This window comes from Tenrec ecaudatus, chromosome 10 (assembly GCF_050624435.1).
Source record: "Tenrec ecaudatus isolate mTenEca1 chromosome 10, mTenEca1.hap1, whole genome shotgun sequence".
In the NCBI taxonomy this organism is placed as follows: domain Eukaryota; kingdom Metazoa; phylum Chordata; class Mammalia; order Afrosoricida; family Tenrecidae; genus Tenrec; species Tenrec ecaudatus.
The window spans coordinates 145,471,364-145,497,387 of NC_134539.1; the positions used below are offsets into that span (position 1 = coordinate 145,471,364).

General features: G+C 44.8%; 1 protein-coding gene across 8 annotated transcripts in view; it reads left to right on the forward strand.

Moving 5' to 3' along the window:
* Positions 1-2,659: 2,659 nt before the first annotated feature.
* CEP112 (centrosomal protein 112) overlaps positions 2,660-26,024 on the forward strand; it is a 469,815-nt gene continuing 446,450 nt past the window's right edge. For 3 of the 8 annotated variants that reach the window (XM_075562120.1, XM_075562124.1, XM_075562127.1), the window contains exons 1-5: positions 2,660-2,802; positions 6,757-6,867; positions 10,459-10,649; positions 12,185-12,357; positions 25,154-25,210. In XM_075562120.1, coding sequence (XP_075418235.1) covers positions 6,771-6,867; positions 10,459-10,649; positions 12,185-12,357; positions 25,154-25,210 — 518 coding nt within the window. In that variant the 5' untranslated portion in view covers positions 2,660-2,802; positions 6,757-6,770. Of the gene's footprint in view, positions 2,803-3,070; positions 3,119-6,756; positions 6,868-10,458; positions 10,650-12,184; positions 12,358-25,153; positions 25,211-26,024 lie in introns of those variants that run through there. The other 5 variants (XM_075562123.1, XM_075562125.1, XM_075562126.1 and 2 more) reach the window with 4 other exon arrangements.

The following is a 26,024-nucleotide window of genomic DNA, read 5'->3' on the forward strand; positions in this document are numbered from 1 at the left end:
CTACAGGTCTTTTTCTCATCAGTAAAGCTTCCAATTTTCTCGAAACTTTCCCCTAATAAACTCTTAAGAAACGCTATCAAGATCATCGCTTTGAAATTCCAGGACAGTTTCCATAACGATCTGAATTGACCTCTCTGCCTTGAAAATTCAACTGGCCCAGCAGATCTCCCATTGGAAGCCCTTGTTTTGATTAGACATTTTTAAAAGACATTCTAAGGAGGTGAAGGCGGGTTTTATGAGAGAACTTGTCTGGAGCCATTCACGGACTGCAGGGGCATGCTTAAACACACTTTGCTTGAAGCAAACCTGTGCTTGTGTCAGAATCGGGTAAGGAAGGGTGCAGGCACGGCAGATCTCAGCCCCATAGAAACCAGCCTTGGGCTAACATAGAGTTGGATTCTCCTCCCTTGTGCTGCCGGAGGGGGTCCTTTCTTCAGCACTGTTCACCATACTAGGATGCAGACCACTATGTTTATGAGCCCTGGTGGCACTGTCGGTTCAGCGTCGGAATGCAATCTTTAAGGTTGGTGGTTCAAACACACAGGCTGCTCTATGGAGAACGAGAAGGCTATCTACTGTCTTAAAGGTTTGCAGCACACGCAGGAGAAGTAGATGAATGGAGATAAGAACTGGGAGGAAGAGGGTGGGGGAGGAGCACACAATGTATGTGGGAGGGGGGATACTAGAACTGATGGTGATTCCATTACTCATTTAAAAAGTGATTTAATCATGGGGGTGGGGGGGGGAAGAAAGTGTTCTAAAATATATTGTGGTAATGATAATACAACTTTCCTGATATGACTGCACTATTGAATTGTGTGATGTGAATTCAGTGACAATAAAGCTTTAAAAAAAGATGTACAGCCTTAGAAACCCTGTCTAGGGTTGATCTGAGTAGAACTTGAAGGCAGTAAGCTGGGTGTCTTGCAAACTGACCTAGATGTCACCCCATGGCTGTGTTCCTTAGCCTTTAAGTCCAATAGTTTAGTTCTAATATTTAAATAGTTTCGGTAATTGTTTCTTATATGCTCTTCACTGTATATAGGCTTCTATATGCAGTATTATAAATTCATGTGTAGAAATATCCATATGTGTCGGTGGGTGTACCCCCTGGGTACACATTTGACACTCTTGAAAATGGGAAGAGAGGTTTTCCTGTTTCCTCATGTCACTTCCATCTAATTAGTGAAACTATCAAGGGTATATGTAATGACATCAAAGGATGATGCTAAGATTATAGATTTATATTCATCTGCAATCTTACATATTTTATTTTGTCTTATTTTTTTTGGTTGTAGTTATCTCCTCTGAGATAAACTGGATTTTGTTATGTACCCTCCCCCATCCTTTTGTCTCATGTTTTTTTCTGCTCACGTGCACTTAGATATCGGTTGTTAAATTCATGTTCTACTAGTCATGTGCTTTCATGATCTTCAACCTCTTCACTGACTAGCAGATTTCTGCAATGACACACTTGGGTTTTGCCTTCCTGATTCTCAGCGTCCATCCTCTGGATTATGGATCATTCGCGCCTTAGCTAGAAACATCTTCAAATATCTGTTTGAAAACAGAACACTTCTTCAATGTATCCTGTGTTCTTAGGAAGTTCTTTTCTCCCAAGCCTTCATTATTTATCTCTGAGACAATGAAGAACGGCGGGTGTATTTACATTTAGTGGCATGGGTTTGAAAAAGCACCTTGCAAATAAAGATGACTTGCCGTTCGTTGGAAGCTTGAAAGTAACTAGTTTTCTATTTTCTTCATGGGAAATTGAAAGGATGCTTCACGCTGTGCTTACATTAGATTTGGCATTACACTGCGAACGCGGCGCAAAGATGCTGAAAGACTGTTGTGAAATTAGATGAAAAACAGTTGGTAAAGTGAATTTCATTTAAGCGAATGTTTTTATGATATATATAGACAGCTTTATATTTAGAAAGAAAATATACAATTCAGAGCCTTTCCAGGAATAATAGACCAAAGAACACCACCACATAGCAACGAAGGCGGAGAGAATGCCCTGAGGTGATGTAACTGGTGGAAAGAGAGCAGTTCAGAGGAGCGGCAGAAGTGTCTTTTCCCCTCTTGATGCTGCTGTTCTACACAAGAATGTGTAAACATGCCGCCTTTTCATTTCATTTCAAGGAGACTTCAAATTGAGGTCCCATTTTTTTTCAGACCTCAAATAACTCCAAGTGAAATAATTCTCCAAGTAAAAAGGCATGACTCATTGCTGCGGCTTAATCCAACTTCGTTCATCTTTTGGTTGGGTGGGATCACAGACTCCACTCCACCCCGGCCTCTGTCCAGATAACGGGCACACCCTTCTGCACACATCCTCCATCAAGTCCGTTTTCTTGGCCCGATTGGTCTTTTCCCACGGTCCCTAGTGGCTGCCCCAAGGGAGGTGTCCACCCGGCGTCGCGTCAGGAATCTGGGTCTCGGACCCTTCCGGGGGCCCGCCAAGCAGCAAAGTCAGCCTGAAGGCCTCGCAGCATCCGGAGGGTCGCCATGGCAACGACGCCGCTGGCGCCCCCTGCAGCCCGGAAGGCGGGTCCCAGGGAGAGCGGAAGTCTCCGCCCCCGGCTGGTGGGGCGGTGGTCCCAGCAACGGCTGTCACCATGGCAACGGCGCAGCAGCGTCGCGGATGCCAGGAGGGCGGTGACATGGGAACGCGGAAGTCCCCGCCTCCCCGCCTGCTGGGCGGTGGTGGCCGGAGTGGCCCGCAAAGATTTGAAAGCGAGTGGCGGCGGCCAGGGCGACGGTGGCGGCCGGGCGGAAAACGTGCGGTGGGCGCGCCAGGTTCTCGATTTTTCCGAATTTTCCCTCCCCCGCCCCCGCCCCTCAGGTTCTCGAGTGGAAGTGCGCGCGGGGTGGCGGCCGCGCCGCCGGGCGGGCTGGTTCTCGGAGGGGCGTCGCCCCGCAGGCCCGGGGCCCGTTCGCAAGGCCCCGGGGTGGGCGCGCGCGCCCCGTTCGTGGCGGTCCGGTGCAGGCCCTGGGATTCCCTCACGGACGGGAAAGTTGCAGAGAAAGTTTTCTAAGCCTCCGGGGCAGGTCCGCAGGCCCTCGGACCTCTGCGCTTTGCTGCCGGCGAGAAGCAACCGGGGGTCTGGACGAGGTAGGAGCGTGGACGCGGCCCAGGCCGCCCCCACCGGCCGGGGCCGTGACCACTTCTGTGGACCAGAGCAGAACCAGTGTCCCCTGGCCTCTTCGGAGAACCAGGATGCTGTTCGTGGTTGAAATCCAAGGTCGTGAGGCGGCCCCGCCCCGGCATCGCCCCGTGTTGGGGTTTGAAGTGATTCGCAGGTTAAGTGTTAAGGAGAACACCGCAAGCAACCACCACCAGCTTTTCTGCTCAGTCGACAGCTATTTATATTAATTGGCCATCATATTTAAAGACGGATGCAAAGCAGATAGGAAAGGGCAATGTCATCGACAAGCCTCACCATTAAGTGTCCAGGCTCCGCAGACGGTGGTCATGCCGCGGCTGATGGGGGTCCCCCGACCGCCGCCTGTACTCCGTGTTCACGCCCCGCTGTACCGTCCTGCGTTACCCAAGGCCATGGCTTAACTCAGCCAAGCCTCGGCTTCCGCTCCTGTGAAATGGCAATGACAGGCGCCCCCATCTTGAGCGAGATCCAGTTTGGAAAGTTCACAGCACGGGGTCTTTCCCAGGTGGAAGTGCTGGGTGTCTGGTCCAGGTGGGAGCGCTGGGTCAAGCAAGCCCTCAGGAATTGCCCATCACTCCACTGGTATGTGGGAGCTGGAGAAAGCAGGCACCTGCAAGCCTTTGGAGAATCCCTTGGTGTCGTGATTACGCATTTGGGCTGCTAACCACCAAGTCAGCTGTTCAAAACTAACTCGCGTTCTGCTGGAGAAAGTTGAGGCTTCCAATCTCAAAGAGTTACAGTCTCAGAAGCCCACAGGTCCAGTTCTACCCTGTCCTATAGGATGGTTATGAGTTGGCATAGACTCCTTTGCAGTGAGTTTGCTTGCTTGTGTGTTTTTCGGGAAGCCTTTTGTTTGACTGAAGGAACTTGCTGTAGTTTCTTTTTAGTGACCACGGAAATTTTAAAATAGAATTGGATCTAACAGAATTCATTTTGGACACGTTTCAGGAATAGGTGGCTTGAAGGTGGCAAGGGACACAATATGAGTGAAGTAGAGTAATTTGCTTAGTCGTGGCTGCTTTGGATGATGCGTAGAATGCTTGTTCGTGCTTTGCTGACTTCTATGGCAGCTAAGCCTCCCTAAGAAGGTCTTAGACCACTTTGGGGTTATCCACAAGTACAGAGGCTTAAAATACAAAAGATGATGCTGGTGAGTCTAACAAAAGACATGATCTAAATATGGTGTATTGATATAAACACAAGTCACCTAATTGACTTCTTTCTTTACTTTTGAATTAATTTATATAACTACTAAAGTCACTGCCATCGCGTGGATTCCAACTCATAGCCACCCTCTCTAGAGTTCCCAAGACTGGAAATCTGTACAGGAACAGACAGCTTATCCTCATCTTGCTGGGTTTGAACCACTGACCATTTGGTTTAAGGCCAACTCCTGACCCACCTGCCCCCAGGTGGGTCATTTATTTATTTACTTTTGCTGAAGAATAAAAATGGGTTTATATTAATTCTGAAGAAGAAATATAGGTGGGATATGTACTTTTTTCATTTTCTCTAATTTTAAAGACGAGAACCCTTCTCAATTACGTCAAAGGATTTGTAAAAATCAGTGATTATTGTTAGTTGTGATTCAGTAATTTCCAACTCACGACATCCCCTTGTGTGCCGACTGGAACTGCTCTGTGGGTTTCCCAAACTGCAACCTTTAGGAAACAGGTCGCCAGGAAGGCACCTGTGGGTGGATTCCAGCCGGCAGCCTGTTGTCTAGTAGTGGAGTGCTTCACCTTTTGTAGGGACGCCGACTGATTTTTAGGACTTCGTTTGCTTTAGTGCTCCAGGTGGAACTGTAGTTCAGCATTTTGTGGCTTTCCCCAAAGGGAGGGCTTTAATCCCGCCAGCTGCTCTCCAGGAGAAAAGACCTTCAGAGGTGGTATTCTATCCCTTGCTAAGCAAGTCTGATGTCATGCTTTATAGGCATGTCAAATAGAACACAACAATGAATGAACCAACCAACCAACATAAAAACACGTATGAGTAAGGTTGATTTTTCTCCCTGATTTGAGTGTGAAACTCTGTTTCTTTTGTATCCAGCTGTTTCTGTTGATAAGTGAGTAGTGGTGGATGGTATTCTTGCTACTGAAGACCACTGTTTGTCTGCCAGCGGTATAAAGACCTGGCGTTAGCAAGCCACCAAAAGAAGCGCATCCTGGTGGGCATGTCTCAAGCTGAAATAAAGGAAGAAAAAACCAAGCCTCAAATTGCAACATTGAAGAATTCCATGGGAAAATATTGAACGATGCAGAAAGCATCAAAGAAGATAGAGGGAGTACATAGAGTCACTGTACCAGAAAGACTTGATCAATGTTCAGCTGTTTCAGGAGGTAGCATATGATCAAGAACCTGGGATAGTAAAGGAAGAAGTCTAAGCCGCACTCAAAGCGTTCGTGAAAAACTAGGCTCGAGGAATTGATGGAATACCAGACGCAGTGTTTCAACCAGGGGCTTCACCATTTTGCGTTCCCACCAGCCAGCAGCGAGTCTTCCTGTTGTTTCACATCCAAACGTGGTATTTGGTTTTGTTTGCATTTTTCCTTTAGCTGTCCTCATGGGTGTGGCTTTAATTTGCATTTCCCTAATGACTAATGAAGTTGTTCACTTTCCATATTTATTTGCCACCTGTATATATCTTCTTTGGTGAAGGGACAAATACAGTTGAGCCTTTTAATGGTTATTTGCTATCTGTATATATTACCATCTTTGGTGAAGGGACTACTTCTTGGGCTGACTTTTTTCATTGAGTCATTTGTTAAGCTGTGTGGTTGAGTTTTAAGGTAACAAGTCCTTTATGAGACACATGATTTGCAGATGTCTTCCCCAGTTTGTGGCTTCTCTTTTCCTTGTCTGCACAGTGCTCTTTGTGGAGCAAACATTTTTCATTTTGATTTTGTCCAACATAGCAAATATTTCCTGGGTGGCTAGTGCTTTTAGTGTAATAGCTAAGGAAGTCTTCGCCTACCCCCAGGTCTTAAAGATTCTCTTTTATGTTTCCTAATAAGGATTTAATAGTTTGGCATTTACATTGGTGATCCATTTTGAGTCAATTTTATATATAATGTGAAGTTTAGGCCAAGGTTAGATTTTTTTTGTGGTTATTACATCTAGATGCCAAGTTGTTAAAGCATCATAAATGGTCACACTATTCGTTCTCCACATATTTGCACCTTTGTGGAAATCACTTGCCCTGGTTTGTGTCGGTCCATTTCTTCTGTTCCATGGCCTGTGGGTCTTTTCACCAATATAACATTTGACTTGTCTACTGTACTTACTGTCTGTACATATTAAAATTAGGCAATGTGAATGGTTTTCTCCTTTTTCAAATTGTTTTGGTTATTCTAGCTCATTTATCTTTCAATACACATGTTATAATCCACTTGTCTCTCTAAACAAAGAATATTGTTGAAATTTTGTTGGGAATTGCGTTAAATCTGCTGATCTGTTTGGACAGAATTGACCTTTTCATTCTAATGAGTCTTTCAGTCTATTTAGTTACATCCTCCTTGCTGTCTCATATCAGAATTTTCCAGTTTTCAGCGTCCAGACTAATACTTTAACCTTAAATCTTTTGCAGACTAGAGTGCGGAAATGGGAAGTGAAGAACAGTGGGAGAAGCTGGATGCAGAATTTGATCACTTTGTGGTAGATATGAAGCCCTTTGTTCTAAAATTATCCCATAGGTCAGGTAAGATTATATTTGAAAATGAGTTTCTTAAGATTTATGTTTTTTCCCCCTTTCTGTAATTTGGTCATGTCAGTGAGCCATCAAAGTGGAAAGAAAACTGAATCCCCTTGGTTTTCGTCTTAAATTGATGTAGGAGGGCTAGCTTTGAGCTGGTCAAGAGTAAAGAGAGCTTTAGTGACCCTGGATGTCCTGCCAAGCTGTGTGAAGGTCTTGTGATGCCACCTGGCCATAAGCCACGAGCTTGTGTGTGGACCTTTGCAGTTAGCTACTGCAACCTGTGCCGGCATCTTTCTCCTCCCTTGGTGGAAATACACTCTACGATCTGCTTGCTTTCACACTCTTCTGTTTATGAAAACAGAAAAGGAACCTATTGGTCTCTCGTGCTTGTGGGTTGATTGACTAAAATCAATGGTGAATGGGTTTTAGTTGCTATCTTGTTTTCATTTCTTGTCTTTTAAACCTCTTATCTCTAATGATAAAACAACAGTCTTTGTCTCCAGTTAAAGTCTTTTCAGATAACTCAAGGCAGCAGGCGAGAATTGGGGAAGCCAGGAAAATTCTCCAAATCATATAGGCATAAGGCTGATGGCAGAAGTTTAACTGATTTGGTAGCTTTTGAGTGGAGGGCTTGGAGTGGGCCCAAGAAACTATGGTTTGTACTCTAGCCAAAGCCCCTACTTCCCCAAGTGGGCAAACTGGCGCTGTGCTTGACGTGGGGTGCCACGTCTGTGTTAGAATTTATTCCAGGCAGCTGTGTTGGGAGCATGAGAGCTTACTCATTGCTCAGGGCCTGCAACCTTCTTTGTCTGGGGCGACCTGACGTGAGCGTCCTGTGAAGCTGCTTCCTCTACCCCTTCTCTTGACTTTCTGGACCCTAACTCTCCTTTCCTTCTCCTCTTCTCAGAATGCGTGTGCCGTGCCTGTGGTGCAGTTAAGATTGGTCGAGTTAATAATTAATGGCATTTGTATATTTTGCCCTCTTCTGATATTGACTGAAGAGCCGTGGGGGTGTTGTGGATTATGAGTTGGGCTGCTAATCACAAGAGCAGTAGTTTGAAGCTACCAGCGGCTCCAAAGGAGAAAGTGAGGCTTTATGCTCCCGTTAAGATTTCCAGTCTCGGTAGGGTGGCAATGGGATGGCATTGACTTGATGCAATGGGTTTGAGCCACACATTTCATCCTCTTTTAAAGATGGATTCTAGATACATAGAATTGGATTAATTACAATATGTGGGTCATGATACATTGTTACATATTAGTTTACCCATGACCTTTATTCATTTAATTACTTATAAGGAAACACTTGGGATTTAGGGATCAAGGAAGAAGGAATATATTCTTGGATCTTCTTACAGCCGAAGTTTACTTTGATGGCATTTCATACCCCTGCACCATAATTTTAGGAAGTGAAATCTATGTTTTCCATTAATCATTAAATTCTGAGCACCAGAATATTATGTAGATTTCAGTTTGCTGTAGAACTAGTGAAAAACACAGTTGAGAAAACAGTTTACTTGAAGTTTATCAATCTCCTTTTGTGGTTCCCCTTGCCCCCCCAAAAGTACACTTACTATTGCATGAAAGCTGCATTTTTGCTTACATAAATTTTCAAGCTAAAATAAAAAAATTTTTAGAGACACATCAGTCATACCTGTAAGGGGTTTAGCAAAGTGGTAAGTCCGGCCCCAGCAAATTTTTTTTAGTTAGGGAAGAGATAAAGCAGACTTAGGATTTGTTAGCTCTGTATGACCCTCACCTTGAGTTAGACTGATAAAAGAGAATGGCAAGTGGTTTTCCTGAGACGAAAACAGTGCTTTGTAGTGCAATGATAATAAGCCCAATAGATGACTGGGTCTGCATTAAACTGCACGGCATGTTTTGGGAACCTTTTCCAAGATACCACTGTTTTATGAAATTATATTTAAGTAGCCCTCCAATATTTTAGAGTTGTTGAAATGTTTAAGTTTACAATGCTTAAGTACCTCGGAGAGTGCATTGCATCTCTCTGTAGTGTTACATACTTACAATTAAGAGACAGATTTGTGTATTTTTCTGGGTAGACTAGAGAAAAAAAATCCATGGACACACATGTGTGTATAAGAAAGAAGTTTTTATAATAGAGTAATTGAACATGGAGAAAACATCCCAGCCCACTCCAGATCAAGTCCATAAGTCTGATATTAGCCCATATGTCTGATATCAATCTATAAAGTCCTCTTCAGACTCATGAAACACATACAATGATGAGGTCACAAGCCAGTGGGTAGAAAATCTTTGGGTCCAGTGGCATTGTAAGCATCTCAATGCTGGCAGAGCTCTCTGTGTAGCTTCTCTGGCTTCAGAGGTCTGGTTGCGTCCATGTGGCTTGTCTTCTGCTGTGTCTCCCAGGAAGTGGCAGAGAGAGAGAGGTGTCTTCTGCTTCCAAGGAGGAAGTAGCAGATTTCCCAGAATTCTCAGAAGTCCATGCCCACACAGAGGTCTCATTGGCTATCTCCAGATTGACAGGCTAGACTCCACCCCTACACTCTTAATCCTCAAATCGACACCAGATTAGGTGACTACCACAATTTTTTTTTTTCCAGAAAACTTTTCTCTCAGAAACTTATCTGCTAGCATTCCAGAGATTTTATTTCTGGGAACATATTTCTATTAACATTTGTCTTGTCCTACTGTCTTTTAACAGGCGTCCTGGTGGCCTGTGGGTTACGTGTTAGACTGCTAACCACTGCAAAGCCTGCAGTTGGAAAGGCCACAGCCATTTCACAGGAGAAAGAGGAGGCTGTTTGCTCCCATCCAGAGTGACAGCCTTGGAAACCCACAGGGGCAGCTGTACTCGCTCCCATGGGGTCTCTTTGCGTCAGCATCGACTTGATGGCAGCGAGTGACCGTCTATAAACCAGGAATGTTAAAGTCTAGAGGAAGAGTTCGCAAACTGTGAGACCAAATCCAACCCGTTGACTTTTCAAATAATGTGTTTGGAGCATGTTGTCTGGTCACTTTGGTTACAGAGTTGAGTACTTGTTAAGGAGGTGATATGGCCCAGATAAGTTGGCTGTCCGCACCCTGGCCCTTTCCAGAAAACATTTGCGAACCTCAGTTCTAGACAAAAACCCAAGCTGAAAAACCAAACTCAACTGCCATTGAGTCGATCTCAACTCATAGCGACCCCAGAGGACAGGGCAGCACTGCGCTTGTGGCTTTCTGAGACTGTCACTCGTACAAGAGTGGTTCCCAACCTTCTTAATGCCATGATGCTTTCATGCAGTTCCTCATGTTGTGGTGACCCCTCAGCAGTAACATTATTCTTGTTGCTATTTCATCACTATCATTTTGCTACTGTTATAACCTGTCAAAGGGTCGTTTGACCCCTAAAGGGGTTGCGACCACAGGTTGAGGACCGCTGGTCAACGGGATTAGAAAGCCTTCTCTTTCTCTTTCAGAGTGGCTATATGTCCAATATCAATCTATAAAGTTTTGAACTGCTGACTTTGTGGTTAGCAGCCCACAGCAGTTGCTATATGAAAGGCCCTTGTAATTTAATGCTTTGTTTTCTGAAAAGCTGAGTCTCTGATAGGCCGTACGTATTCACAGAACGTCAGAGGTGTGCCCTTTGGATCAGGAAGCTGTGTGAGCCCTCAGGGACAGGCACGGGCGTGATGGGCAGGAAGAATCGGAATCTCTATGCAAAGCTGCTGCTGCACATGCTTAAGCAAGGCACGCTCGAAGGCCCCTTCGCACATCGGCCGGAGCCTGGGACACTCAGAGCGCTGCCTTCCTACATGGTAGGTGCCCTGGGACAGAAGTCGGATGAATTCCATTGTTTAAAAAGTGGGTGTCAGTTTATCAACCTTTTGGGGAAGTCAGTGATTTATTAAACTTGTTTTTTTTTCTTTTCTTTCTGATGTGAATTTTTAATTTTTACCTTGAATCCATTGGCCTGGCCATTCCTCAGTGTGCTTCCATATTTCTGAAAACCTGCAAGTGAAAATTTGTAGTGAGCCCTAATTTCCCAGTAATTTTCACTCCCTCACTCACTGCCAACAAGTTGATTATGACTCATCGCAACCCTGTAGAACAGGATAAAACTGTGGGTTTTTGAGACTGTAACTGTCGATGGGAGTAGAAAGCCAGGTCTTTCTCTTGCAGAGCAGTTAGTGGTTTAGAACTGCCAACCCTGTAGGTAGCAACCCAGTGCAGTGCTACCACCCCGACCAGGGCTCATCGTAATAGTGTTTCACATTTTTCAGTGGGTTGGAGTTTATGAAACTCCTGTGTTATTTCAATATTTGAGTGAAATGGGATTAGGTGGAGTCCACAGTGCCTTTCCACTCCAATAAAGCAACAATAGAGTTTAGCAGTGAGTCCTTTAATGTCATTATGAAAATTGGCCTTGTTTGCAAAGGCAGTTGTTTTGCTTGGTTGACAATTGCATTAAACGTAAACCTTAAACCAAAGGACCTCCTTGCTGCTGAGGCGATTCTTACTGATAGTGACTCCCTTGGGCAGAGTAGAACTTGCCCCATTGGGTTTCCAAGGCCGGAATCTTTGTGGAAGCAGACAGCACTTTCAGTTCTGTTCAGTGGCTGGTGTGTTTGAAAGGCTAGTCTTTTTGTTTACTAAGGGCTTAGCCCCCAAGCCACCAGGGCTCCTTCTTTGGTCTTTACAGCTCCGAGGTACTTGAGAAGCCTGACTGAGAAACCAGTAGTGCATACTGGCTATTGAAGTATGTAGAGTATTAGGGAAGGGCCTTAGAGCTAATACTAATAAGCTAGTTTAGAGATTTGGCTTGATGGCTCCTACTCGCGGATGGCCTAGCCATCAACCAAATCCCAGGTTCCTGTCAACATGAATGCTTTTTTGGTTTTCACACGATCAAGACATTCATCATTTCTGATTTGTCTTGGTAGACATTTCTCTGTTCACAGATTTTTTTGTACAAAGCAGTTGATGATTGCATAAAGAAATAGGAGAGCACATGATGAAAAAGCCCCCAAACTTTTCAACATATTTTTTGTGATGCTCATAATTGCTTAATAGTCCAAATATTTATTGTCAACTTACTCTATTGTACAATCAGCCATTTCCCAGAATTTCTTATTCATCAGAACATAACTCAAAGGTAAATGCTGTTCATTTTATATATTTTAATATTTCATAGTACCTTGTACATAGAGTGATACATTTGTATGTATTTGCATAAAATTAACACAAGTAGAGCATTTGAAAGACTTTTTGTCAAAAACTTGAAAATTGATATAATTTTCACAAGTGGTTACATTTTGAACGAATACGTTTTCTCATTTTTGAAATAAATCAGTCCATCTATTTCGATGAACCGAATTCCGCACAAGCAAAAGTTCCAAGTCCAGAAGCGTTACCAGACTGGGTCGTCGGTGAGCTGGGGACGAGTGACCAGAAATTAAATGAATCATGGAAACTTTCTTCAGGAGAAGATAGCACCCTTCTTCCCTCCCCGACGGATGTCCACAGGTATGCCGTCATGGTGGGGCTTGGAGGGTTTCATCATGCCAGCGTGTCTGACACTGTGGCACACCTTTCATTTTGCCTATCTTAAAAAAAATTGTTACATGAAATATTTGGTTTACTTTTTTAAGTCAAGGGCAATGATTGGACTTTAGGTTCATGTGTAAGAGTTTTGCTTGTCCACTTACTGCATATTCAAGGTCATATTCTTAGCCACTTTTATTGGTACCTGTTAAACCTTGCATATGAGGGGGCTTCAAAATGTTTGTGGGGAAATTTCAGTATCTTTTCATTTCATTGTTTCCGTGAACTTTCTTGAACTCTCCTTATCTATTCCAGTGGCTGAACAGTGATGTTGTCATGTATTCCTTTGTTTTCCTGTGTGACCAGCAGGAACTCAGATCATTATTAGTAAGTCAAGGAAATACAATCTGAGCTCCTTGCACGATAGCTCCTAGCCCAGGTGGTGTAGTGGATTGTGCATTGGGCTGCTAACTGCAAGGTCAGCAGTTTGAATCCAGCAGCCATTCCTCAGGAGAAAGCTGTAGCTTTCTACTCCATAACGAGTTACAGTCTCTGAAATGCACAGGGGCAGTTCTGCCTTGCTCTAGAGCCGTGCTTCTCAACCTTCCTCACCCCGCGACCCTGTCATACAGCTCCTCGTGTGGTGATGACCCCCCAACCATAACATTATTGTTGTTGCTACTTCATAACTGTCATTTTGCTACTGTGATGAATCAGTCAACCCCTGTGAAAGGGTCATTCGACTCCCAAAGTAGTCGTGATCCACAAGTTGAGAACCACTGCTCTAGAGTCTCCATGAATGGAAATAGATTTTGATGGCTGGGAGTTTGGTTTTCTTGGTTTGAGTTTGCGCCAGTGCCCTCTAGGGGGCGGTATTACCACTTTGGGAAGCAAAGGATTTTCCAATGTAAAAACAGCATCAAATGCGTGTTGCATATAATGAAAGCGTGGAAACTGGTGACCTGGCCTGAGTGGAGCATGTGGGCCAGTTTGTTTGTTTGTTTGTGTGACTTAAAGATGTTCAAATGAGTGTTCCAAATGAACGATCAGGGGCTTGGATATGAAGACTCAGATTTCAACCTGAGGGTGAAGCTCTTTGCTGGTTTTTAATTACCGTATGTATTTGAGTATAAGCTGACCTGAATATAAGTCGAGGCACCTAATTTTACTACAAAAGCTGAATAAGAAGTGTGCTGAAAAACTCGGCTTATACACGAATCTATACGGTAGCTTCGTGTTTTTTAAGAACAGGGTTAGGAATGAAATGAAGTGAAAGGCCACCCTTAAATGCCTCTCTGGTACAGCGGTCAGACATGGGGAGAAGAAAGCTCCCCTGGGCCTGCACGCAACAGCATTGCCCTGATGTTGTTCTCCGAACATCTCAGTTTGATAGAGTGGTTGGTTGATTTTTAATTTGAACATGATTTACAGTTGTAATCTGCACCTTGGTGAACACGAATTCATAATGTGATGCACACAAGTCGTTGACAAATAGGAGTCAGTTGGACCTGCCTGCCCTTAAAGGCAGCACCATGGGCTGTGAGGCCAGTCCAGAAGGTCGGCCGAGAGGCAGTAAGGAGTCACACAGATGGGCTGCCTGCTGCTTCCTCCCGGAAGTCACTCCCTGCTTCCCAGGCGGTCACATCTTGCTCTTGAAAACGTGTCAGCCCATGTTGACCTCGTGTGTCTAATCAATTCCTCAAGAAATTGCTTCTAAAAGTTTAAGGTGCCTTATAATATTTGACACGTGTATGTTTTTTTATGGTGAATAATTTATTGTTACTCAGAACTGAAGTTTAGTGCTGCCTCATAAAGTTTACAACCACTTCCACTTGTCCTTTGAAAAGCCTCTTTAATCTTAAAAGATTTTTCCCCCTTAGTGTTTCTTTTTTGATCACTTTATAAAACCCTGCTTTACTTAGACCTTTTTGTATGTGAAGTATTTTCTAATGGCATTTTAGATTATGCTGTTTGCACCCTCGCCTTTTTATATTATGAAAGATGCACGGTCCTTTGAAGACTTTCTGCTGGGCTCCCTGGTCGGGTGAGCTGGCCCCTGCCCCTCCCTTTGTTCTTCCTGCAGGATCGTCTGCACCACTCCCCGCCAAGTGCCTTGGAAGGATGAGGAGCTTCTATTGTATCCGGCTCATTGTCTTGTTTCCTTCCCCCACCCTGCATACACGTCACACACGTGGAAGCTTAGCCTTTCATACCAGCCAACTTCCCACCAAGCTGGCTGTGTCCTGGTCTCTTCTTTGCTGCCCCTTTTCGTACGGCTTGGTTCACAGTCATGGACTAGGCCTGGTTTTCTTTTAGGAAAAAACACGGTGATAAATCACGCTGCCATTTCATCAGAGCTCCGCACTTGGATTGTTCAAATGGCAACTCTCTTCTGCTTTCCTGACAGTGCAACATGTTAGCTGTATTTGGCCCAAGAGCTTGGTTTTGCAGATTGTTACTAAGGAAACTAGACCGTGAGCTTAGCGCTCACTTCCGTTTGATGAACTTCCTTGAGCTCTCCAATCCTGAACTATAACCACGCACGCCATCTTCCTGGCCGCCCCTCACATGCTCACCCAAGACTTCACTGGGCTCTGTGGTAGCCAGACTGTAAGATGTGTCCACGTCCCTCCTCTAGGCATTCAGCTGCTCGTGGAACACACTCCTTCCACCTGCCGAGAGTAGGCAGGGCCTGTAACTTGCTTCTAGCCAATAGAACGTGGCGGCAGTTAGGGCCTGGCCTTCCTTTGATTGTATTGAGTGTCTGTCAGACTCAGGGGGGCAGTCTTGCCCTCTTTCTCTTGCTGGCTTTGAAGAAGCCAGCTGCCAAGAATCCGACACCCCTAAGCAATGAAGTCCCCCTAGCAACGCTAAGGAAAAGCTGATTTTTCCTTCTTTGAGGCTTCAAATGAGAACTCTGGTCATCTCTGGTCAAGACCATGCCTGCAGCCTTGTGGGGTGTGAAGCTCAGTTCTGTCTGTGTGGACTTCTGACTTGCAGAAACAATGAAGTCCTGTATCCGCGTTGCTTAGCGCCATTCAGTTTGCAGTAATCCGTTATGTAACAATAGAGGACCATTAACGTTTTTATCTTACAATCCATGATGCTGAACGTGCTTCAGCAGAACTTACAGCCTGAAGTGGACTAGGAAGAAAGGCCAGGCTGAAATGAAAACCCTCTGGACCACACGGTCCAATCTGGAACTGATGGTGTGCCTGGCACAGGACGGGGCAGCACTTTGTGCTCTTGGGCATGGAGAAGGCAACGACTTGGTGGCAGCAGCAACAGCAGGAGCCGCAGTAGTGCCGGTATATGTAACATATGAGTCCGGTTACAAACTCCAGCATAGACTTCAGAAGAGTAAAAAGTCCTAGCCCATCTCTCTGTGACCTGCTTCTTCATGAGCCAGTTCACCATTAGATAAAAGGCATGGAGGTGGCCCTTTCTGTTGCCGTGAGGCAGAGGTCAGACAGGTCTCCGCTTTCGTTCTCCTGTTCTGACACCAACTCTTCTTCCCAAAGCACCCTCCAAGGAATTAGATGTTGTGTTGCAGTGGCCATAGCTGAACCAGACAATACTTACAACTAAGGGGATTTATTAGCAGAGTTCACAGGTAAGCACAATCCAGGATGAGAGACCATTCAGAATACAGCTATGGGCCCACAGCAACCCTGCTCCTCAGCCAGCAGCCGAGTCTGTTCCTCAGCCTCTCAGTCACCAGGTCCCTTGGCTTCTGCCCTTGTGGGCTAGAAAACCAACCCTCTGCTCTGCCTGTGTCCCACAGTCTCGGTGCTGCGCCTCTGTGCTGTCTCCTTGTCTTGGTCTCTGCTGCCTGTGGCCTCGGCTGCCACTACTTCAGACAGATCTCGAAGGTGCTTCACTTACCGCGGTCCTGGGAGTTCGCTTTCTGCTCCTGCTTCAAAGAAGGCTCATCCTTATCACCAGGGCTTGGCAAGGAAAACGGACCCTCTCCTCTGAATGCTGTATACATCCTACTCGCACACCCCACCTAGCGTTACAGGACCTGCGGAGAAGAGGAGCCTTATTAAGAAATCTCATCCCACCGCAGCCCTCAACACAACTTGCCGTGTATCATTCTCCAATAGCTCACACCAGCACGTGTGCAATGAAAAAACATAAATACTCACAAAGACACACATATACACTCTTCTGAGATGTGCTTTCTTGCACTTACAAACATCGTGAACCTCTGCCTTCTGGTCTGTGAAGGAGTCGGACTGTCGAGCACCTCTGGTTCCCCGACACCTCATGTGGAACAGAGGAAGCATTTTCACGACGGTTGGCGTGCCTCCATCCTGGCAGCTGTTGGGGCTGTTGTGTCAATCCATCTTGCTGAGGACGGACTGAAGGAATTTAGAGTTGTCCTCATGTTTTGCTGACGTTACCAAACCTGGTGCCCTTCCCTAATGATGCATCATCTATCGTGACCCTGTGTCCAAACTAAGTGAGCCAAAGGCTCACTGTCCTCACTTCTAAGGAACGTTCTAGCTACTTTTCTTCTAAGGCAAACTTGTTCCTTCTTCTCGCAGTCCGCGGGTCTGTTCAGTGTGCCTCACAACCCCACCGCTGGAGCGCGGTGACTCCCCCTTTGCTGTGCAGCTCTCACGCGCATGTGAAGTGCTCGGCAGAGCCAGGGCCAGGGCCAGATGTACTTCAGTCATCCAAGTGGTATTTTCCTCTCTTTCTTTTTCCAAAAGCGGTGCTCTTTTTAAAATTTAAAAAGATCTTTGGCAGCAGATTTGCTCAGTGCAGTGCACATGCAATATGCTGTTTGATTACTTGACTGAGCCCTGGTGGTGTAGTGGTTACATTGGGCTGCGATCTGCATGGTTGGCAGTTCAAAACCACCAGCAAGTAAGACTGGGCTTTTTACCCCAGCAAACGGTCATGGCCTGAGAAACCCACAGGGGATCGCTATGGGTCAGCATTGACTCGATGGCAGCCCCTGTGGCACAGTGGGGTATGTGCTGGACTGGTAATTGCAGAATTGATGGTGATCTGTAGAAGAGAGGCGAGGCTGGCTGCTCCCGTGAAGGACTTAGAGGCTCAGCAAGCCTTAGTTAGGAGCAATTCTCCTCAGTCAAAGCGTTAAAATCTCTTTGAGGGCAGTGGGTATTATGGTGGCTTCCTAGATGTAGATTGTTGATCCAAGTAGGATGAAATGATTGACAACCTCAGTTTCATCTACATTTCTGTTGTTTTACATTCTTTATTGTGACCAAAAATGCCTTTGTTAGCATCCTAGTACTTATGTATAGCATCATGTAACCTACTGGGTTTTGAACTATGACTGGTTCAGAAGCTAAGCACATGAACACACAGAATGGCTGAACTGCTGGTAGACTTACTAATTTGTTCAACATCTTTGCAATGGTGAGACGTTCTCTGTGCGTTATTGTGGAAAGATCTCAAACATGCGTACAGTTCATGAAAGTACTTAACAGTGTAGTCAGCTTCTGTGTCCATTTTAGAGGATTTGTGAATGAATATGCATATGAGGAGGCTTCAGAGCATCCATGGAAAAGTGGAATTTAAAGGTGATTTTTTTTGGTGGACTTTCTGAAGTCCATTCTGGGTGCTACACAAGAATCTGTGACAAATGATTACCTTTGGGGAGTTGAACTGAGTGGAAAGGTAAGAATAATTTTTTGTGCATGCATATCTGTTATTTTTAATGATTACAAACTTATATTTTGATAGATGCCATCAAGTCGCCCTCAGAATACCCTCCTGTGAAACATTTTGGTCATGCACGTTGTTAATGCTAGTGAAGCCAGTGACTGAATGGAACTCCACCAAGTATGTACAGATTGGAGCATAAGAGTAAACACTAACTCTTCGTGGAGCCCGCTTGTGCTTCTAATGTGTTAATGTACAGACCAAAAACGAGGCAAATTTGACCAGTGTGGAGCACCTCCTGCATATTACATACAATTCTCGAAGTCTTTTATCTGTGGTCCCACTTGATCCACAGCCATCCTGCGATGTGGGCAGTGTGACCCTTTAGAGATGGCGTTAGCATTTTCAGAAGGTCCAGTCGACACCCTTGTCTCTGTGACCCCAGACTCTACTTTCCCTTTCGTGTGCCATGTTAGCCATGTGCCCTGAAATGTGGACATTTCATTTTTATCTGTTTGTCACCCATGCGTGGGCTGCATCAGCAGACCCGGGCAGCTCCTCTGTTCTTGCTTCGTTCCCAGTGGAGCCGAGAGGAGGCAGCTTGCCTTGTTCTGACACTTGGCACCCATGTGTCCTCAGGCAAGTCAGTGTCTGTCACATGGAAATCGGGGTTGTCAGGACTTCGGAGTGGTGAAGACGGAGTTAGCTGCTGCTCCCACCCTCAGCGATGGGGTGGTTCTCTTCTTTGTCCATGGCCTGGCTGGATGGATGATCTGCTCGCTCTGGCTTCTCTAATTCTCCCTCAAACCAGGAACTCGCTTCCATTGAGTCAGTGCCGACTCAGGCAGCCCTTGGAACAGCTCCTGGGGGTTTCCGAAACGGTAACTCTTTCTCTTTTCATTTTCTTTTTAAAAAGACCATTTTATTGGGGGCTGTTACAGCTCTTACGACAATCCCGCCATCCATTGTATCAAGCATATTTGTACATATGTTGCCATCATCATTTTCTAAACATTTACTTTTACTTGACCCCTTGGTATCAGCTTCTCTTTTTTCCCTCTTTCCCCCACCCTTATGACCCCTTGATAAATTATAAAATATTATTATTTTCATATCTTACAATGATCGCTGTCTCCCTTCACCCATGTTTCTGTTGTTGGACCCTCTTGGGTGGGGGTGCATTATATCTTGATCCTCTCAGTTGGTTCCCTCTTTCTCCCTTCCCCTCTTGGTATTGCTCCTTCCATTTCTGTTCTGAGGGCTTTATCGGACCTGGATTCCGTGCGTCGGGAGCTCTTCTCTGTACCAGCGCACATGCTCACAGGGTCGCTATGGCTTGGAGGCCACACGATGGCACCACCACCAACATACGGCCCACGGACCAGATGCTCTCCACCCTGGTCTTAGAGGGATGTCCTGCAGAAAAAGAAGCCTTAATTAAGATCCCCTTAGATCCCCTTTTGTTAAGATTGACTATCTAGGTTGCCAAAAAGTCTTAAGAGTGTGCAAACAGAATTATTATTGTTTATTAAATTGACCATACATCTTTAGGCAGGCTTTACATATGCTAGAATAGTTGTGTCTTCGAATTGATGTTGGGATTTCTCAAATAACAACTCTGTTCATACCTATAAGATAGACGTTGGTGAGCAATTATCCTGTTTACATGACTATAGAAGCTATAAGCTTTGCATCTTTGCTTTAATGAGTTTTTTCCCCCTTGGGTTATTTGATGTCAGAAACAAGGAAAGAAGAGTCTAATTATAATCCTGCCCATATGGAAAATATGATTTGTTTTACAATGATCCTTTTTATGATGTGGCTTTCCAGGAATGCACTGTGGCACAAAACTGGGAACTCCACAAGTCCCTTAAAAATGTCCCGGATGGTTTTACCATCACAGTTGCTTGTGCTGTTGACTAGCATGGCCAGCAGGTGGCGGTCAAGTATAATGAAAATGTACTTGCAAGCTGAGCCGCTAGATGGGGTGGGGGTTGGGGGTCGTTTTCACTTTAAAATACTGATCTTTTCGTCTTCGTCCTCAAAACCAAAACCACAATACCCACAGCCACAAAACATCACTAGAGTCTTTTTGCATTCTTGAACCCCGTTTTAATATGCAAGTGATAATCACAGTATGAAACCGCCCATTTCTGGTGTTACAGGGGATTGATGGGAAGCCAATCAGCGCCTTTCGTCCTAGGCCTTCTTTGTGCCTCTTGAGAGGAGCACGCACAGTGTGGCACCCTTCCATGATATCGCACAAAAGTGCATTCATTGATCTACCCGACAGCCCTGCTGTTGGCGCAGGGAGGTACTGGGATTCAGGGCAGTGCTGTCCGATGGAACTTTCTGCAGAGATGGCCAGTGCAGGAGTCTCTCTCCACAAGTGGCCATTCAGATTCATTTGAACGAAAACCCTGGGCCCTTCTGCTGGACCGCCAAAACCCGCCCTACCTACGGAGAGCTGGCCTCTATGTGGGAGCGGGGCTGAGAGGGAGACTGTAGGTAGAGGTTGGGTGCTGGTGGGGGAGCCTGGCTGCGTACTGGGACACTTTCCTGGCCATGGTCAACCTCCCATTTGCTTCAGGAGAACAGAGGGGCACTCCATCCCCCAAAAGGGAGCCCTTCATCTAGTTCCTCATTAGGAACCCTGGTGGTTAAGTGCTTGTTGAGCAATCACTATTTAATAAATCTGATAAAAACAAGATTGCTACCTAATTGAGAAGTGAAAGTTCTTTTAAAAGGTACTCAGTAAAAATATAATGTGATTTCACACAGTCATAACACCATTTACTCATTAATGTCCCAGTAATTAATTATTGCTAAGTAATTATCTTGCTAGGTATTTACTAGGGTGAGATCAAGGGGCAGTAATTCATAACTAACGCATGGCTTTGCAAATAATGACTGTGTACATTATTTTGGGGGGCCTTCTCCCCAACTCTCACCCCCAGTTAGACTTTTGACAAATTTTGTCACTTAAAAAATTCTTGTTTGAATGAGTGAGGGCTTGTGGTAAGATCTTTATTTCATCAGCCAGTTTCTTTGTGTCACGTTTGTTTTTGTGCCTGCTGTCTAGTGGTAGAGTGGGTGTCATGCACTCCAGGTTTTGGTCAGTTAGCACCCCTCTTTGGGGAGACAGTTTATGGATTCACTGCTTCGTCATAGGTCCTAAATTCCCTCTCCTAATTAAGGCTGAGTGGACTCACTGGCCAGTCTTTTGCCTCATGCCAGTGGTTGGGCCTGCACTCTTTGGGGGCATTGGCTGGAACCTGGACAAGAGTGCCTCACGAACACCCTGGTGCACTGGCGGTGGGAATGGCTGGCAGGTTGGGCTTAGCTTGACCTCTTTCCATGTGATCTTAGAGTCTCCTTTCTTCTTGGAGCCTTTCCAGCAGGGTAGCTGGACTTCTTTTGTAGCTGCTCAGAACTCTAGAGCATGAAAGGGACACTCCCAAGCCATCCTAATGCTCAGTGGCCCAGGGTCGTTTCTGCTGGCCTTGAGAGAACAAGTCCCAGGCTGAACGCAGATACGTGTAGAAGGGGCCTGAGTGTCTGAGGTTCAGGTCACGAGATGGAGAGGTCGGGTTCACTGGGGCCCTCCTTTTGGGACGAGCTACCACCTGCCTGTGGCGGCTCACCAGGAGTCAGTGCCCAGGCGCAGAAATGAGGCACAGCCTTGTGAGGCCAGTGGGTTCTCCCCTTTGCCTGTGGTAGGCGCCTCGTTTCTGTGAAGCCATTGCTCCTGGCCTCCTTCCAGGGTAGGAGATCGCCATCCCAGCCTCTGGTTTCTGGTCGTCAGGTTGGCTTTGTTTTATTACTTCTAGTGGGGAATATTAAGTAATAATCATTCTGTTAGTTTTTTTCCTTGTAAAGACTATACATAGGGCATAGTGAGGTCAATAATTTCTGCAAGTACAATCCAGCGACATCGATGACCGTCTTCAAATTGTGCAGCCATTCTTGTCTGCCCTTTCTGAATTGCTCCTCTCCCATTATCCTAATGAACTCACGCCGTCCCCTCTCCCACCCCACCCTGAAAAGCATGAAAAGTTCCTGCTCTCATTTCCACGGTGCTGTTCTCATCTTGGTCCGCATAGCGACCCCCCCCCCGTACAACAGAATGAAATCTGCCCCATCCTGCACCATCACGACAGTTGTTCTTGCTGCAGCCACGGTGTCAGTCCACCTCCTGGAGAGCCTGCCTCTTTTTTTCTGCCCCTCTATTTTACCAAACGTGTTTCAACAGCCTGGAGCCTTATTTTTGGCTAATGTTTTCAGTGCAGTTTGATCTTCTTCCATCAGCACCATTGGTTCTTGCTCATGTTACCTCCTGAAATGGTGGGATGTCAACTAGTTATTTTCGGTACTAGTTACTCTGTGTATTCTTTCCTTCTTCCTGTGATGCTTTCTACATCATTCAATATTTTGCCCATAGACTTTTTCAATATTGTAACTGGAGGCTTGAGTTTTTCCCTGAGTCCCTTCTGCTTCAAATCATCCAAGTGTGTTAATAAACTTTATTGACTGAACTATGCCATGTATCTTTTGTATTATTAAAGCTAGTGTTGTATGTCATTTTCACTAGCAAACCATCCCATGACACTGGGTCATGTAGACAAGAACACTAGGAAAAGAAAATATCGGGAGCATTTTTTGCAGTGTGGTTTTACCTCAATAATTACAGCAGGAATTGAGAAACCGCAATGTGTTATTTGTTGTTAAGTTCTATCAGCGGAATCTATGAAGCCACACAGCATAAAAGACCATTTTGATAACGAGCATCTGAGCTTTGCCAGCAAAGATACCAACTGTTTTAGAAGCAAAGCTGATGGGCTCAAGAAAGCCAGACTTGACACTGGTGGCAAGTACCACAACAAAACGTAGCAGCCATTGAAGCTTCATATTTGGCGGCACTCAGAATGGCCCGAGCTATGAAACCTCATACCATTGCTGAGGATTTACTGTTGCCAGCAACCAAAGACATTGTTCGAGTTATGATCGGAGACGAATTTGTTACGAAATTGAGTGTAATTTCCTTATCTAACGACGCTGTCTGCAGAAGAATAGATGACATGTCTGCAGATAATCTTGATCAGATAATCCAGGAAATTAGATCTGTTCTACTTCCAATATTTAGCCTCCAGCTTAATAAATCTACAGACGTTGCAAACTCTTCACAGTGACTGGTTTACATGAGGAATATTAATGATGGCGACTTTCTCTTCTGCAAATCTCTTGAAATGACAACTACCGCACATGATGTATTTGACTCAGTTGGTTCATTTCTAAACGAGCATAAGATCTCTTGGGAAAAGGTTTGTGGTGTTTTCACAGGAGGTGCTCCAGCTATGCTAGGATGTCGATCTGGATCTCAATGTTTGGAACTGAATGAGTCACCAAAAGTCATCGGAACTCACTGTATGATTCATTGGTAAATATTAGCAATGAAGATGCTGCCACCAGAGTTACGAGAAGTAATGAAAAGCGTCATAAGTTCTGTCAGTTTTGTAAAGGCGAGCACTTTATAAACAGTCGACTGTATTCGCAACTGTGCAACGAGTTGGATGCGCCGAATAATGCTCTGCTATTTCACACTGGAGTGAGATGGTTGTCGAGAAGAAAGTTTTAAAACGTGTTTTTGAGCTTTGTGATGAACTCAACATGTTTTTTAATCAGAAAGCAAGAATGCAGTTCCAAGCACTTTTCAGCAATAAAAGTGAACTGCAGAAAATAGCTTACTTGGTTGCCGCCTTGAATGAGTTAAATTTATCACTGCAAGGACCAAATGCAACATGTCTCAATTTGTCTCAAAAGATCCCATCATTCCAAATGAACCTTCAGCTTTGAAAAAAAATTGATGAAAATAAAATTTACATGTTGCCTACCTTAACTGCTTTTTTTTGAGGAACATGATATTGAACCAGACAAAAGGATTACAATGATAATTTCTGTGAATATGCTTGCAGATGATATTTCATCATACTTTTGCAATCTACCTGACACCCGATTTGCACTTGCCAGAAGCCCATTCACAGTCAAAGTGGAAGATGTTCCTGAGACAGCAGAAGAGAAATTTATTAACAGCAATGCAGTGAGAACTGATTTCTTTACAGTGCCAGTTACAAAATTCTGGATCAAGTGTTTGCAGTGTATCTTGTTCTGTCTGAAACTGTGTTGCACCTTTTTCCATTTCTAACAACAAATATTTGTGAAACAGGGTTTTCCAGCTTGTCGGTTAACAAGTCTAAATACAGAAGTAGACTTGTTGAGGAAGATGATCTTTGTTGTGCTCTTGCAAAGGCTGTCCCGAGAATTTCTGATCTGGTGAGAAAGAAGCTGTCTCAACCTTCGCACTGAAATTGACTCTTTATGCATACTGTCGCAAAATGTAGCAATGTAGTTTACTGTTGTTATACTAAGACTGTTACCCATGCTACACCATGCTTCAAGACAAAATTAATTTGTCATTAGATATAAATATTTCACAATATATAATTACATATTGTTTTTGTGATTCTTCACTAGGCTTTATGTTCAATATATTACAATGAAAATACATCCTGCATATCAGATATTTACATGACGATTCATAACAGTAGCAAAATTAATTATGAAGTAGCAATGAAAATCATTTTATGGTTGAGGGGGGTCACCACAACATGAGGAACTGTATGAAAGGGTCGCGGCATTAGGAAGGTTGGGAACCCCTGCACTAAGCTATCAGGACTTCTGTTGGTCCCCTATAGATCGTCTTAAAAGAGCACAGTGCTCAAGACAGATGTTCTGTACTAATTAACTGGGCCTATTGTTTGGTTTTAAGAAGACTTCAGGGTCTTGTGGTTTAAAGCTTAAGTTTTAAAGCTTTACTTCAGAACTTGGGTAGCAGGAGTTCATCCGAGCTCCATGGTTCCAGAAAGTCTAGATTCCATGAGAATTCAGAAATTCTTTTCTGAATTTCCCCTCTTTGGATCAAGGTTCTTCTGTAGCATCTTGGTTTACAGCCCAGTCAGGAAGCCAGGCACCATCGGCTTCTGTGGCCTCATAGCAAAGGAGTGTTGTTTTTGGAAGCAGCTACCCCCACGTTCCATTTCTTATCTTTTCCCTGACTCTCCCTTTTCCTCTGTTCCTTCAGGAGAATGGAGACCAATTATTGGACCTTGGATGACCACTTGCAAGCTTTTAAGACCAGGTGGGCAAATTCGATTTCCTCTTACTTTTCCAAAGCCACCTTTCGGCTAACTCTAGGCTTCCTCGACAGTGAGCCTGGCTGACGTTCCGTTTGCATCCCTTTTCTTGCATTCGATTTTTGGTCTAGTAGAAACGGGGTCCCAAGCCTGTCCGTTGAGGCTCTGCCCTGACACAGTGCTGGTTTGCATTGCCACGGTGCTGTAATTATTGCTTCTCCAGCTTCTGATCTTCCCTGCCTTCTGAAATTCATTCCCACTGTTAGAGATTTCATTCTGTCCGTGCCGCTTACATTTTTATTTCTTTTTCTCCAAGTCCTGGAGGCTTGCTTGAGCTGGTTTTCTGACCGACTGAGTTGATTTTCTGCCCCGTGCCACCTGCTAGTTGCTCTTCCCATTGTGGCTCTGAGATGTGGCGATCATCCTTTTCATTTATAAGTACAATTTGGTGGTCCTAGATTCTTCATTACCTTTTCAAAGAGTCCTACTGAATTATTTTGTGACTTCAAATTAGAATACGTTTTTATGTGTTTCAAGTTTCTTTTGCAGGTGGGCGTTTGATTGGCTTTCCTTTAAGCTCTTTTATTATATGTCTCCCAGCTTTTCCCTGGTCATCGGTGCAGAGAAATCAAGAAGATGCTAGGACAGGGTTTTCTGCATTCCTGAAAATACTTGGGCATTTGAGAAAAGTTCAAAGGAAAAGCTTTGGTTTTCTTATAAGGGGCATTTGGATGTTAGGAGGTGTTATCGTGGGCATGGGCTTCTCTGTGTTGGTGTGGGCACCCCGAAATTACTTGAACAACAGTTCCTTTACTAGTT